Source organism: Podarcis cretensis, assembly GCF_951804945.1.
Source record: "Podarcis cretensis genome assembly, chromosome: 4".
Lineage (NCBI taxonomy): Eukaryota > Metazoa > Chordata > Lepidosauria > Squamata > Lacertidae > Podarcis > Podarcis cretensis.
Window position 1 is genome coordinate 78,853,051 of NC_137173.1, and position 15,075 is coordinate 78,868,125.

Genomic DNA, 15,075 nt, shown 5'->3' on the forward strand with positions numbered 1-15,075 from the left:
CTTCCCTCCCCTTAAGCACTTAAAAGTGGTGTTCTGTTGCTTGGAAACAAGGGTTCTTCCACCATCCATCACGGCAGGGAGTGTTTATATGGAATGTGGCTGTGCAGTTGTCATGGGCGTATATTGGCTAGTGCCTCTTGAGACACTGGTGAGTCTCAACTTCCCTCAGCTCTCGTCTGTGTCCTAATTTCAGAGATGTTTTAATGTATATATTTTTACCTTTTCAGGACTCTGCAAGGTTGTATTACTGAAGCGTGTAATCGTCCGTCTATGCAGATACTTGGAAGCTGGAATAGTGTCATTGCTACATGCATGACCCAAGACACGCCCACGTCAAATCTTAATGCCAGTCACAAACTTGCTAGGTGGCTTTTAAGCAAGGCACTATTCTCCTGGCTTTACCCTCTGTCTGAAATAGGAAGACTGGCCTATTTTAGACGGCCGTTGTTGCATAAATGTGTGTTAAGGGCTTTGAACACTCAAGAAACTTAGGACTTCGTAAATTGCGCCATTGACCTCTTGTCACACCTCTTAAAAATGTGTTCTTAAGCTCTGCCCCAAAGCACAAATCTTGTCTATCCTCCTGCACAAGCAATAAGGCTATCCCTCCCTCAGGCATCGCACCTCCAGCTCTGGATCAGAGCTATTGCTAGTAAAGCACTAAAAAAAATTGAAATCCTCTACAGTATTGCTTTTGTCCGGAAAGCTTTTAAATCTGAAATCCTCTGAAGACTGTGGATCTTTCCCAGCACCCTCTGCTATAGCTTAGTCCGGACGATATTCCAAGGTAGCCCATAAATATTTTGTTAGGCTGTTTTCATGTATTGAGTTTTTGATGGAAAATTGTATAATTTTATTAGGACACTGAATCATCTCTCTCTTTCGCCTCTCCGCCTCTCCCTCCCCTCTTTTTCATGCAGCATCCGGAATGCATGACTTCATCTGCTTTATTAATTTGGACCTTGGGAACGCTGGCTTTCCATCACAGCTTACTAAAATGTGCTGAGCAAACACCATTGGAAGTCAGGCTATACTGGAGCTTAGATTTACAGCCGCCTTATATGCAAGTAAGCTTCCTACTAGCGTCCTTTTTTTAATGAGATCATCTTTAATGATACAGCCTCGTCTTCTTTTACTAATTGGATTAGGCACAGAGGGTGTCGTTAAGGCACAAATAAATACTTTTAAACAACAGACCTTTTTTTTTTTGTAACCTTCCAGGGCTGTGCACTGCAGAAGCTTGTCCCCCCCCCTTTTTTTTTTTTAAATTGCAGATGCATAGCCATTAACTCTGACAGTGATTGTTTCTGTCCTTGGATGTCATTCAACTCGGATCCCCGGGAGATTTAGCAGCAAGTTCTATGCAGAGAGAAAAGCAGATGCCTCTTTAGTCAACACTGGCTTCGCCCTCCCCTCCACTGACTTAACTGCGGGGGCTTTATGGATGGCATTCTTTCAATAGATCATCATTGTTGTATATCTAACACATGTGCCCTTGAATAGTCAGAGGGGAATAGGGCTGTGTGTGTGTGTGTGTGTGTGTGTGTGTGTGTGTGTTTAGACAGAATTCAATGTCTTTAATTCTGTAAAGATTTCTGAGTCTTGTAATCGGGGCTTTTTGTCAGTCAGAACTTGCCAGAACTCAGTTCCAGCACCTCTCAGGTGGGCACCATTGCCATTCTAAGAGAACAAAGGAGGCGTTCATGGCGTTCTTTTTCTAGAAAAATAGCACTGCTTGTAATGTCTATTACATGAGATTGATTATACAGCCATACCTCAGGTTACAGATGCTTCGAGTTGCATGATTTTGGGTTGTGCACTGCGCCGAACCTGGAAGTACCGTAACGGGTTACTTCAGGGTTTTGGCACTTGCGCATGCGCAGAAGCGCTAAATCGCAACCACGCATGTGCAGAAGCATCAGAATGTGACCCGCGCATGTGCCGATGCGGCACTGCGGGTTGTGGACACTGCGGGTTGCGAACGTGCTTCCCGCATGGATCACGTTTGCAACCCAAGCGTCCACTGTATTCAGTTTGCTATAGGGAGAGCGATACCCATGCAAGAGGAACAAGTGACAACTTTGTAATAAACAGAACACAGTCATCAGTAAGATAGATCAGTAAAACGCAATGATAAGGGGGGGGGGGGACTGCCGTCTTGGGATGCTAAGTTTGCCAGCTTTGTTAAAACGGGCACGACCTTTCACTAATTTGTAAGAAGTTGGTATAAACAAAGCAAAGACGGATAAGCTCTACCGTCCCACAGTGCTTTGATTTTCTGATTAAGAAGAGGTAGTAACAGTTTGTTCCCTTTACATTCATTAGTAGAAAGAGTATAATTAGTGGGTGAGATAATGCGGTAAATCCTGCACCAGTCATGCTCCTCATGTACCAGGGATGGGGAATGTGTGGCCCTTGTTGGACTCCAACTCCCATAACTACTTATCAGAGCTGATAGGAACTGTAGTACAGCAACATCTGCAGGGCCACAGGTCCCTCATCCATGATACTTACCCAGTACCTATCCAAAGAACAGGACAACTAGCACCGCACACGAAATAAAAAAAATTAAAAAATTGTCCAGTAGCACCTTAAAGGTAAAGGTAAAGGTACCCCTACCCGTACGGGCCAGTCGTGTCCGACTCTAGGGTTGTGTGCCCATCTCGCTTAAGAGGCCGGGGGCCAGCGCTGTCCGAAGACACTTCCGGGTCCCATGGCCAGCGTGACGAAGCTGCTCTGGCGAGCCAGCACCAGTGCAGCACACGGAAATGCCGTTTACCTTCCCCCTATAAAGCGGTACCTATTTATCTACTTGCACTTAGGGGTGCTTTTGAACTGCTAGGTGGGCAGGAGCTGGGACCGAAAGACGGGAGCTCACCCCGTTGTGGGGATTTGAACTGCCGACCATACGATCGGCAAGTCCTAGGCACTGAGGTTTTACCCACAGCGCCACCCACGTCCCTTAGAGACCAGCTCAGTTTGTTCTTGGTATAAGCTTTTGTGTGCATGTGCTGAATCTAGTGCTGCACATGGAAGCTTTGAGCTGGCCTTTCTTGGGTGCCATTTTTGAAACCAAAGACTATTTCAAAGCAATTTGTGACTAGCGCTGCTCAGTAAGAGAGTGTAGCTGGGATTTGTTGGGAAGGAATCCCAACAGACATGCCAAAAACTCTGAGCGTACTTAATGTTAACTCTTTGAACTTAATTTCTAAGGGAATCTGTTCTAATGAGACTTAAATTGAGTTTTAGGGTCCCTTCCAGCCTTGTACTTTTATAGCTGTTTGCGTTCAGAGTACGTATAAAAGGAGGATTGCCTCTTAAAAAAAGAAAAAAGATGGGCAGGCTGGCTTCTTTTGTTAAGTAAATAGCTTGGTATGTTCCTTTTTGCTGGGAGAGTTGACCTCTGCCTCACTAAAAAGATGGCCCATTACAGGTGATTTGTTGCCATAGGAGCTAATGATTCTTCTGGAAAGGAGTGTGTCTTTCTTACTCTCTCCCCTGAGTAAAGGAGATATCATCAAGGTGTCTGTGGGTGAAACAAAACAAAAGGGACTGACGGTTCTTGGAAGTGGGATGGAAATGACCCTGTAGCTTGCTTTGCTCTCTGTGCAAAATCCAAAGCTCCATCTAGAATGGGGGAACAGCTTCTAATGGTGAGTTAATACTGTGAGCCTTCCATCTTATGCCCAGCCTGTATAAGTGTGTGTGTGTGTGTGTGTGTGTGTGTGTGTGTGTGTGATTCTTACATTATGGTCCTTGGCCTCCAAAGACCTTCATTGCAGGAGAACCAAACCCAAGGCCAGTGCCTAAATGATATCAAGCATCAGAACAAGTTGGCCACAATACGGAAATTTTGTCCAAGGTATGACTATTTTCCACCTTCCAATTTTGATTCTCTGGCACCCTATCTGCATAAACTAGCAATTCCAAAATATAGACGTGCTTTTACCCTCGCAAGATTGAATGTATTGCCCTCGGCTGTACTTGAGGGACGATTCCAACAGATCCACACGGAAAACACTTATGTCCCTGTGGAGATGGCAGTACCGAATCAGTGGTGCATGCCCTTCTGGCTTGCACTCTTTATAAAGAATTGAGGAATGAGATTATCACCCCTCTTTTATTGTCCAGTCCGGGTCACCCAACCTCTGCCACAGTATCTTTTCTCGTGGCAGATCAAGAGGTCCACTATTTGACTGCTGATTCAGGTCCTTAAACTGTGTTTTATATAATCGACTTTTATATCTGTTCTGTGTATATTGCAATGTTCATTTGTTGCTATGGCCGATGGCTGACACAAATAAAGTTCATTCATTCACCCAAGGTGTGTGCTAGGTGTCAGTGGGTTCAGTGTATCCTGCTGAACAGCAGCCTGAATGGGGGAGAAGGTGGAGTGACTCCACCTGTGGCTGATCAGCCTTCAAGGACACAGAGGACACTGATGAAAACCAACTGGCTTCAGCCTTCTCAAGCAGAGCTTCCAGCCGCAGTCAGGTGCTGGTAATTACAGTTGTAAGTTCCAGGCCCTAGCTTGCTGTTTCCTGCTAGTCTTGAGCCCTGATCCCATGGTCATTCGATTCCCTGACCCCTGGACTGTCTGGGATTGCCTTTCGCTCGGCCCTAGGACTGGACCTGACTTCAGATTCTGCCTCTGCCTCCAGGCAAGTACACCTCCGAGACTCTTCTGGTTGCTTGGCCTCCCACCTCACTGAGCTCTGCATGTTCAGCAACCCGACAATGGTACTCGCAACTCTATGACTGGGAACACTTAACAGTATTATAAGGGCTTTGTGTATTTTATTGTGTTTGTATTTTTAATTGTGTTGGTAGAAGCTATGTGAAGTGCTGGAAGTTCACAGCACCCAAAATCAAATACTTACATGAGAAATAGATTAAGCAGGTGAAATATTTAAATTCATTTGTATCAGTATCAAATGTTCAGCAGCTGATGCAACTTTTGGCCTGGAATTTCCCCCAGCATAACTCAATTTCCTGAATGAATTTTTTTTGCCTCTGTCTTATAATACAAATATTATAATTTTAAAGAAGCGGTATGAAATAGGGAGTGCTTAGAAGGCCAGTCCGGTTATTGTCTCACAAAGGGTAGTATTTGCTCAACAACTACCATCAAGATCAAACGCAAATTGGTCTTCTGCTGCCCTTGAGATGCTGAAATTCATGAGATACTGCCTACTTTGTGATAGAGCATTTTTCACTGAAGACCAGGACAACTGCACTCCTACTTTTTTTCTTTTGCAATGATCAAAAACTTCAAATTAAGCATATGAATAGGTATAAGTAAACATATTATCTCCTAATATATACATGTTGAATGCAACTTTTCCTAATAATCAGTTTTACAAAGCAATTTTGCCTAATACAATGTGTTCTGGGATATTTATTTTCACTAATAAATGCATTTATATGCACATTTTACCCTAGTATATGAAGTTCTTGCACATTTCTTAGCTGGAGATCTGTGCTACAAAATTTGGGGAAGTGTGGATTTTGAAGGATAGCTGTGTTTTGGTTTGCATATTGTATTGGAAGTGCAAATTCTGTAAGTTTGCCTTTAAATTGCAAATTGAATCAAATTTCCAGTGATCCCATTTTTAAAAAAAACAACACTCCCATCTTTCTAATTATTATTATTCTGTACTTCTCTAATATTTAGAGAGGGTTTTTTCTTTAAGAGCAAGAAGTACGATAACCATAGAACTCTATCCTGCCCTGAAAAATGTCAAGTTCCTATTGCAACAGAGCCATTTATTACTGTCCATTCACATCCTTGATTTCAGAAATAGAAACCTAATGTTGAACCATCATCAGTCGTTCTTGGACTAAGTCCAGGCTTTTGATCAGATGCTGTAAATCATTACAGAACCTCAGAAGTCAAGCCTATGTTCACCAGCTTGTATGCTCCATAAGTATCGGAAACATTCAAATTCAGATAAAGTGCAGATCAAACTCGAGCAAACTCAAATGATCTGCTGGCTGCTACTGCAAATCCCCCCTCCTTCGAGGCAGGTTCATACATGAAGGTAGACCTCCCCTGCTGGGATTAATCAAGCTTTCCCCCCTTTTTTGCAGTGATTTGATTAATCCCTGTAAATTATTTCACAGCCTTTAAAAAAAAAAAAATCTGCACACTATTTCCAGTGTGATGAATAGAGCTATGATAACTGTTAGAAACGCTAAAAGCTTAGATGGCACCTTACAAAGAATGACTGTTCAAATATTCTTATTTAGCTGCACTGGAAATTCGTTGCCAAAAGGAAGAGAAGGAGGGGCGAGGGGAAGGGAGGCTCGGATGTGTTTACAAAGGTCAAAAGATTTTATTTTTTTCCTGAAGTTAGGCCAGCTTTTACATGAGCAATTGAAAACGACTTGGTTTATGCTGAGCCGCTTCTGAATAAATAGGTCTTTAATGAAATATTGTACTAAAGCAAGGACAAATTATACAGGCAATAAATTATTCCTTGTGGCCTAATGCTAGCTTTCGTTCGCCATTTTTAACCAGGAGATTAACATACAGTGTTGTTGTGTTTGTGATGGTGGTGGTTTAGTATGGATTGAGCAAATGCTTAGCATTAAATAAACTGAGGGGTTGAACTCTCAATTTATTAAGATCACAGTGTTATTAGGGTGAGAAAGAACTCTTTTTGAGGTGCTTAACCATTGAATTCAACATTTAATTAGACTTATTGTCCTCCCTTCATGCCTGCATTAAACACATATTATTTTTCCCCTTTGATGAGCGCTATCTTGATTGTGTAATGATCTCTCAATGGGGCTAGTTGAAATATTCAGACTTATAACCGTTTTTGTTCATTTTCTAATGAGTAGAAGGGTGACCTGGCATTAATAGGCAAGTCAAGAAGGTCCTTCTGAGATCAAGGTTCTCCAGCCTTTCTCAGATAATGTTTACCAGATGTGGTTCTGCAAGTGTTTTGCCTTAGAGAGTGGGAGAGGGCAAATATTCTGGCCTCCAAACAGTTATTTGAGAATTGGTGTTTATAAACCAGCTTGGCTCTTCGAAATTTTTGCCCCTTCAGTTTTCCTTGGGAGCTGCAGAGTGTTGAGGGTCCTATGATGGATTTTCCGGGAGGCATCAAATGCTATTTTTAAGGGGAAATGTTGGTGGTTAAACCAGCGTAAGTTGATGTTGGCATGCATAAAATTTGATTGAAGAACTTCGGGCATCAAAACAGACAGTGTGAAATTAAATTATGGGCACCTGTTTATGCAAAAATGGTCTATTAGCCCTGCCTTGTTGCGGTCTGTGCAGACCACAAGTCAGCATCTGTTTGGAGGGCTTCATGGTTTCTGAACTTTCTGAACTTTTGCCCAGTCAGTGATGTGGACATGCAAACATGCAGGCACACAATCTTTCAAGCTGAGACACAAGTGACTAAGGTGCTTAAGAGATAGCTCAGCTGAAGCCTCTGTTGCTGGACTCCAAATTCCATCAGCTCCAGCCTACATAAATAATGGACAGGGATGGAGGGCCACACAGGTTTCCCATTCCTGTTCTAGAGCGTTTTGGATGTCTCTCTTGTTTGCAAATGAGTCTCAGTGGCAGGGGGAGGCGGGAAGTGCAAGAATACAGCCTGACCCACTCTTTCACCTCTTTTTATAGCAGATATCAGCAGGCAATGTGCTTTGCAGTGTGGTCATGTTGACTGCTATCCAGCACTTGCTACATTCACAGTATAGAGCTTCTCAAAAGCAAGGCATTGCACACAAACTTGCACAAATAAAACCCCACTTTTTTATGTGAGGTTAAGCATGCATCCAGAATCCTGCTTTGTTGTTGGACGGAGGCAGTGCTTGATGCAGTTGTAATGAAAGAAGAGTTAAGTGGGGGGAAGTTGCCTTCCTCTCTGCTCTTCTGCTCCAAAAGCAGCTGTCAGGATTTAAATACAAACATTTCCATGTAGCATGTAATTCAGCACGAAAAACGCCCTTATTGTCTACAACATAATGCTTCTTTAAAGCCTAATTTTGGAGTGGGGGCAGGCCTTGTGGATGCCAGGACAATCCTCTGATTGAAATAGGAACGTCCTGCGAAAAAGCGGGACAGTCCGAAACCTAATCAGAAACTGGGGACAGTTTCTGTAAATCTGGGACTGTCCCTGGAAAACTGGGACACCTGGACGGTCTGCAATCATATAGAGAGCACGGAGCTACAGTGGTACCTCAGGTTACGGACTTAATTCATTCCAGAGGTCCGTTCTTAACCTGAAAGTGTTCTTAACCTGAAGCACCACTTTAGCTAATGGGGCCTCCTGCTGCCGCCGCTGCACGATTACAGAAATGAAGCAAAGTTCTTAACCCGAGGTACTATTTCTGGGTTAGCGGAGTCTGTAACCTGAAGCATCTGTAACCCGAAGTACCACTGTATAGCTAAACTGAGATTTGAAAGTGGGGTTTATGATCTCTGAATTACAATTCTGAGCACACCGTTAAAAGAGAGCACAAAGAAAGGATTTGTTGGCAAAAACACTGAGAGCTAAGTGGAACAGCGAAAGCAGTGGTAAATACTTTTGCTGACGGAGAAGTATCAGGAAGTGGAGTGAGGCACCTTAGCGATTGCACATAGCTGCTTCAGGCTCTGACCCCGTTTGGAGGAATCAGGGACACAAACAGCTCTTTCATGTGCAGCAGCGAGCGAACGAGGCTGTCAGAAGAGCACCAGGCATTGAATAAAACAATGTAGAACAGCCGCACACACTTATGGCTTTATAATCCACCAAGAGCTTTGTTCAGCGGGCAACAGAGGGGCCGCGCGTTTGCTTGGAAGCAGGGCCGAAAATAATGCGTTCATGGGAGGAAGGGACAGCAAGGCCAGTTTTCCTTTTCTGAATAGCAATCTCTCTATTACACAAGCGCTTCAGCCTGGGCTATTGTTAGAAGGAAAATAGGCAAGAGGAAATGGATGTATTTCATATTTTGCAGCTTTAGCTGGCCAAACGTTTAAGCCAAAACAAAAGGCCTGCTGCCCCACCCCAAATCTTCTGTACGGCAGTAGTCTCTTAAGACAACCGAGATCTATAAACACATCAGGGTTCCTTTTTCACTTGTTGGCATTAGAGATAAATCCATCTTAGACAGAGATCTGTATGTGGTCTGTGCACTCATAACCACCAAAAGTTAAATAATTGTTTAAGGCCAGGTGTGAGGAGCCTTTGATGCTCCGGATGTTGCTGAACTACAACTCCCATAATTCCTTAGCCATTGGTCAGAGTTGCCAAGGCTGCTGGGAGTTTTAAAGTTCAGCCAACATCTGGAGGGTCAAAGGTTCACGACACCTGCTTTACACACACCCAAAAAATTGTTTTTTAGGCCTCAATATTCCACCTATCGTTATTTTGATCTCATACAAACATACGAAGCATCCAGTAAAATGATTTCTCTACAACTGAGCATTCACCATGCTTTTCTGTTCTTCGTTTAACTTCATAACAAAAAATTTTTTTTCTTTCCAGTAGCACCTTAAAGACCAACTAAGTTAGTTCTTGGTATGAGCTTTCGTGTGCATGCACACTTCTTCATACCAAGAACTAACTTAGTTGGTCTTTAAGGTGCTACTGGAAAGAAAAAAATTTTTTTGTTTTGACTATGGCAGACCAACACGGCTACCTATCTGTAAGTTTAACTTCATAGTTCACCATGGCAGGTCATTCCAGCAGGGTTTTGCGCTGTACCAGCAGCTGCGCCTTAAAGTCCCTTCATTTCAAGAGAGGGGTGGGGAAAGGGGGTTTTGCCCTGTGAGAAACGTACATCTAAGCCAGGGGTTGGCAAGGTTTACCTCGCCTGGACCGGTTCACTCCAGCAGAATCCCTCCATGGGCTGGATTGCGTGCGTGCTTGCCATTTCCATCGTCTGCATCTGAGCAATGCAATTTCCAGCACCACAGAAGTGAGTCCCCATGCCGCACTGTGCCAGTTTAGCGTGGCTTGGTTCGGGGGCAACTTGTGGGCCGGTTAAATGACCCCCATGGGCCTCTGATCTAAGCTGCTCTTGGCCAGGGAGTGGGAAGGGTATAGAAAGGTAAAGGGACCCCTGACCATTAGGTCCAGTCACGGACGACTCTGGGGTAGCTGCGCTCATCTCGCTTTACTGGCCGAGGGAGCCGGCGTACAGCTTCTGGCTCATGTGGCCAGCATGACTAAGCCGCTTCTGGCGAAACCAGAGCAGTGCACGGAAATGCCATTTACCTTCCCGCCGGAGCGGTACCTATTTATCTACTTGCAGTTTGACATGCTTTCGAACTGCTAGGTTGGCAGGAGCTGGGACTGAGCAATGGGAACTCACCCCGTCGCCAGGATTTGAACTGCTGACCTTCTGATCAGCAAGCCCTAGGCTCTGTGGTTTAGACCACAGCACCACCTGTGTCCCATGGAATGGTGTATTACTATATAAATTATAGTAATAAAGTGAAGCGCTTCTTGATGCGTGAGCCACATAGTTTTACTACTGGTTTTACTACTGGGTGGCCCTGTGAATCCAACAATAACTTAAAACTCAACCCCATATGAACTGGAACACCTAAGGATGCATTATATTAGATATGTGGAGGTGCTTAATGTAGGCTTTTCTGGCTCCTGGCAGTTGATGTCTTGGTGCCAGAACCAGAATCTTCCCTCTCAAATGGGAGGAAAGAAGGAGCTGCCGATGGGCTCGGGGAACTGGCAGATAAAAGAGATGTCAGCACAGAGAAGCAGACCTTTATTTGATTTGCTTTCCTTATGCATACAAATGTAGGTGCTGCTCCAGAACACTTAAGTATGATTCATCATTTCCATAAACAAGCTTTTATGGGAGAGGACATTCTTATTCTGGAAATGCAAGAGGAGGTGGAGAATCTGCCACATATCCCCTCCCCCCCAAGTCAGCTTGCCCTGCTTAAATTGTACACTTCGGGTAAGTGACTCGTGAACCTGTGGTAGTAAATGAGTTTACTTTTGTGCACTGGTGCTTTTTGAAGTGTGTCCTTTTGACAGCTGACCCATTGTGGTCACTACAAAGCTGCCGTTCAGAGGAACTTCCCACAAAGTAACTCAAGGTGCATCAACGAGTGGCGGAGGAAGGGGCTGCAGGCTGCCCCGGCTGTCATCACCGAGGGGTGTGTGTGAAAAATGAGTTTTAATAAAATAAAATAGGGCTCGTGAAACTTTTTAGGAGTGACGTGGTGACTTAGGCGGCTGCAGGTTCCACGCTGCCTGAAATGGCAGTGAGGGACTTGCGCCTGCCTACTGCCTCTCCCTCAGTCGCCCTACAGCTCAGGGGGAGGCGGCGGAAAAGCTCCAAGCGTCAGAGAGGCTCGCCCTGCCCCCACAGGCAGATCACACACACCCCCCCCCCAGCTGCAGGACACACCTCCGCACCAGGCACCCGAGCAGCTAGCCACGCCACTGGCATCAACAGTCTGGCCCTGTCGGGCTGAACAGATGCGTACTGTATTTTTCACTCTATAAGACACACTTTTCCCCTCCTAAAAAGTAAGGGGAAATGTGTGTGCGTCTTGTGGAGTGAATGCAGGCTGCGCAGCTATCCCAGAGACTAGAAGAAGAAGAAGAAGAGTTTGGATTTGATATCCTGCCTTTCACTCCCTTTAAGGAGTCTCAAAGCAGCTAACATTCTCCTTACTCTTCCTCCCTCACAACAAACACTCTGTGAGGTGAGTGGGGCTGAGAGACTTCAGAGAAGTGTGACTGGCCCAAGGTCACCCAGCAGCTGCATGTGGAGGAGCGGAGACACGAACCCGGTTTCCCAGATTACGAGACTACCGCTCTTAACCGCTACACCACAATGGCTCTGCTTTCATTGTGCAGAGATCCTTCTTGCTGTCCTGACTTCGCTTTGCTGGAGAGGCGCTGCACAGAGAGGGAGAGAATATTTTTTTCTTGTTCTCCTCCTCCAAAACTAGGTGCATCTTATGGACGGGTGCGTCTTATGGAGCAAAAAATACGGCACTTGCCCTTACACACTGCAGTGCTCTCCCTAAGCATGTTGCTGTCCAGTTATTTGTCAAGCCTGGATTTGTTTTAGAAAGTAGCTCTTTCCCCTCTTCCTGGTGTGGAGCTGAACCTAGTCAGCCCAAGTTCACAGAAAGTAGAGGGTTAGCATTGTTAGACAGCAGCTTGTAAAACACTCCCATGTTTTCAGCAGGAACGAGAAGTTGAAGGCATGTTTGGGGTATGAACAGGACCAGAAACAAAGGACTCACGTAAAAGCCAGCTTAAGATCCTGTTTAGTATCAGGCTAGCAACGTCTTGAAGTCAAGATCACAGTGCAGCTCCTGTCCTGCCTAGGGCTTCCTGGTGCTATAATACAGCACGTTTTTTAGTAATCAAAAGTCAAACGAAAAGAAGAAAAATAACTTTAGCTGCCTCCAAATTCCGTTTCATTGAAGTAGGAATGTTTCCCCTCACTTTTATTGGCTATTATGTCCAAACTGGCTCCACATTTTCCATAAGGGAAGTCACTTTTTCCCTGTTAAATTGAACAGTACCCATTCACAGTTCTTGTTAAAGTGCACAATTTGTTAAAGTGCAGGACAGACACCTCCACTGTGATAACTAAAGGGGTAACTGCCAAAACAAAATTAAAAACCCAAATAGTGATAGACGAAATCATCTGAAAATGAATTTTGTTTATTTTAAAATATTTGCTTTTGTGAGCAAAAAAAAAAAAAGTATTTTGCTGCCTTTGGTCTTTGGTTGCTAGAATATTTGCACAAGCTTCAAATAATTTCCCCTGTAGAATTCACATCCCGTTGCTGCTTATTCTCCTCCTGAAATGAACACCATATAAATGGCATCCAGGAACAATAATGATCTCTTCAGGCATAAGGAAAGCAGCATGAATAATGCTACTAAATAAATTACTCGTGGACAAAAATTGGCTTTACTTAGGGTAAGCTCCCATTGACAAACTGAGACTTGCATCTGAGTAAACCAGGGGTCAGCAAACTTTTTCAGCAGGAGGCTGGTCCACTGTCCCTCAGACCTTGTGCGGGGACAGACTATATTGGGGGGGGGGAATGAAATAATTCCTATGCCCCACAAATAATCCAGAGATGCATTTTACATAAAAGGACACATTCTACTCATGTAAAAACACACTGATTCCTGGACCGTCCACGGGCTGGACTGAGAAGGCGATTGGGCCAGATCTGGCCCCCAGGCCTTAGTTTGCCTACCCATGGAGTAAACCTTCATAGGATTGGTCTTGAGTTTTTTATAGGATTAAATTCACTATTTTCTCTTTGAGCGTCTGGGCTTTGACCTGTATCTCAATACTTTGCAAGCAGAGTTCTGCTTGTATAAAAGGACTTTCCTCTCTTTTACTCTCCCTGTGCCCCCAATTTTCTCCAGAGGGTTCCCCAAACCTCTGGAGAATATTTTGAGAGTGCATGGCAGGCTGCAGGAGAAGAGACGGGAGTTGTGCAGGAGAGTGACCAGAACAGCAGCATTGGATTCAACCTTTACTCTTGAATGTGGAAATTAGGGGGGGGGGCACCATTTAAAGCAGTTTCATTATTGGTATTTATGCCTTGGTTGAGTATACAATAAAAGTTTTTTTAAAAAGCAGCACCCTGTTCTTGAAATAGCTGCTACGACATAGCCATGTAGCCTTGCCAGTCCTCTGTCTGCTAACAAATGTTTACAGTTCTGGAAAATGGTTTCTGGCATTATGACCAGAGTTGTAGAATATGGAACAGATGAAGATAAATGTGAGAGCCAGGCAGTAACACAGACTCAGCAGATGTGTGCAGAAACTAATGGTGTGGTGGCAACAAGAGCTTCAGACGTGTCACAGTTAATTCATCTTCAAACCAGATTGTAGCGCTCCAAATGTTTTGAGCAGCATGGAAGGGAAAGTAACAATCTTACTCTGCCCCCAGAGGACAAGTGCATCAGAAATTTTGCAAATTGTGTCTGGAAAGGTTAAATAAGTTACTTTTTAAAAAACAAAGATTGTCAGGTTTTGTTGCTTGAGCTTTCACGGGACAGCAGACTCATAACAGAATCATAACATATTATGAAAATATAATCACTCTGTATATTATTTTCTCCAATCTAGCAGCAATAGTTGAGTAAAAATTGCTGCTGTTGTATACATGAGCCTCTATACAATTAAAAAAGCAACACAGTAAGCACTCAGCTTCAGAGTTTTAAAGTGGGGCTGTGTGCCTTCCATCAGCTTGGGCTGGTGGCCCTATTGTGCCCCTATGTTGCCTATGTTCTGGTAGCCTCTAGGTTAGACTACTGCAATGTGTTATACATTCTGATGAGTGTTCAGAAGCTTCAGCTGGCAAAAAATTCAGTGGCCAGGTTGCTTGCGGGGGGAAAGACGGTTTGAGCATATTGCACTAATCCTGGCCCCCCTTCACTGGCTGCCAGTTAGTTTCTGGGCCCAATTCAAATGTGTTTGTGGGAAGTGAGGGGGGTATTGATTTATATATATTTTTAATGTGTTTTTACCTTGTATTTTTATGTTGTGTGAACTGCCCCGAGATCTACGAATGAAGGGTGGTATGCAAATTTAATAAATAAAAATTAAAGTATGTTAAAAAAAAAAAACTTTTAAAAGGAAAAAAACCCATCCTATTTTAGCAAGTATACTGACCCAGGCACTTGAGGAAGAATAAATACTTCAAAGCAGTTAGCCTTGCATAAAGAATAACAGAAGAAAGGAGAAATGAACAAATAAACAGAGACAACCTGGATAGGCAGAGTGGCCACCGAGACCACATAACACCGGTCTTGAAAGATCTACATTGGCTCCCAGTACATTTCTGAGCACAATTCAAAGTGTTGGTGCTGATCTTTAAAGCCCTAAATGGCCTCGGTCCTGTATACCTGAAGGAGCATCTCCACCCCAATCGTTCTGCCCGGACACTGAGGTCCAGCGCCAAGGGCCTTCTGGCGGTTCCCTCATTGCGAGAAGTGAGGTTACAGGGAACCAGGCAGAGGGCCTTCTCGGTAGTGGCACCTGCCCTGTGGAACGCCCTCCCACCAGATGTCAAAGAGAACAACAACTACCAGACTTTTAGAAGACATCTGC

General features: G+C 44.2%; 1 protein-coding gene across 2 annotated transcripts in view; it reads left to right on the plus strand.

Annotated features, from left to right (window-relative positions):
• Window positions 1–97: 97 nt before the first annotated feature.
• ECRG4 (ECRG4 augurin precursor) overlaps window positions 98–15,075 on the plus strand; it is a 34,876-nt gene continuing 19,898 nt past the window's right edge. The window contains exons 1-2 of one of the 2 annotated variants that reach the window (XM_079973069.1): window positions 98–148; window positions 921–1,067. In XM_079973069.1, coding sequence (XP_079829195.1) covers window positions 113–148; window positions 921–1,067 — 183 coding nt within the window. In that variant the 5' untranslated portion in view covers window positions 98–112. Of the gene's footprint in view, window positions 149–920; window positions 1,068–3,617; window positions 3,654–15,075 lie in introns of those variants that run through there. The other variant, XM_079973070.1, reaches the window with a different exon arrangement.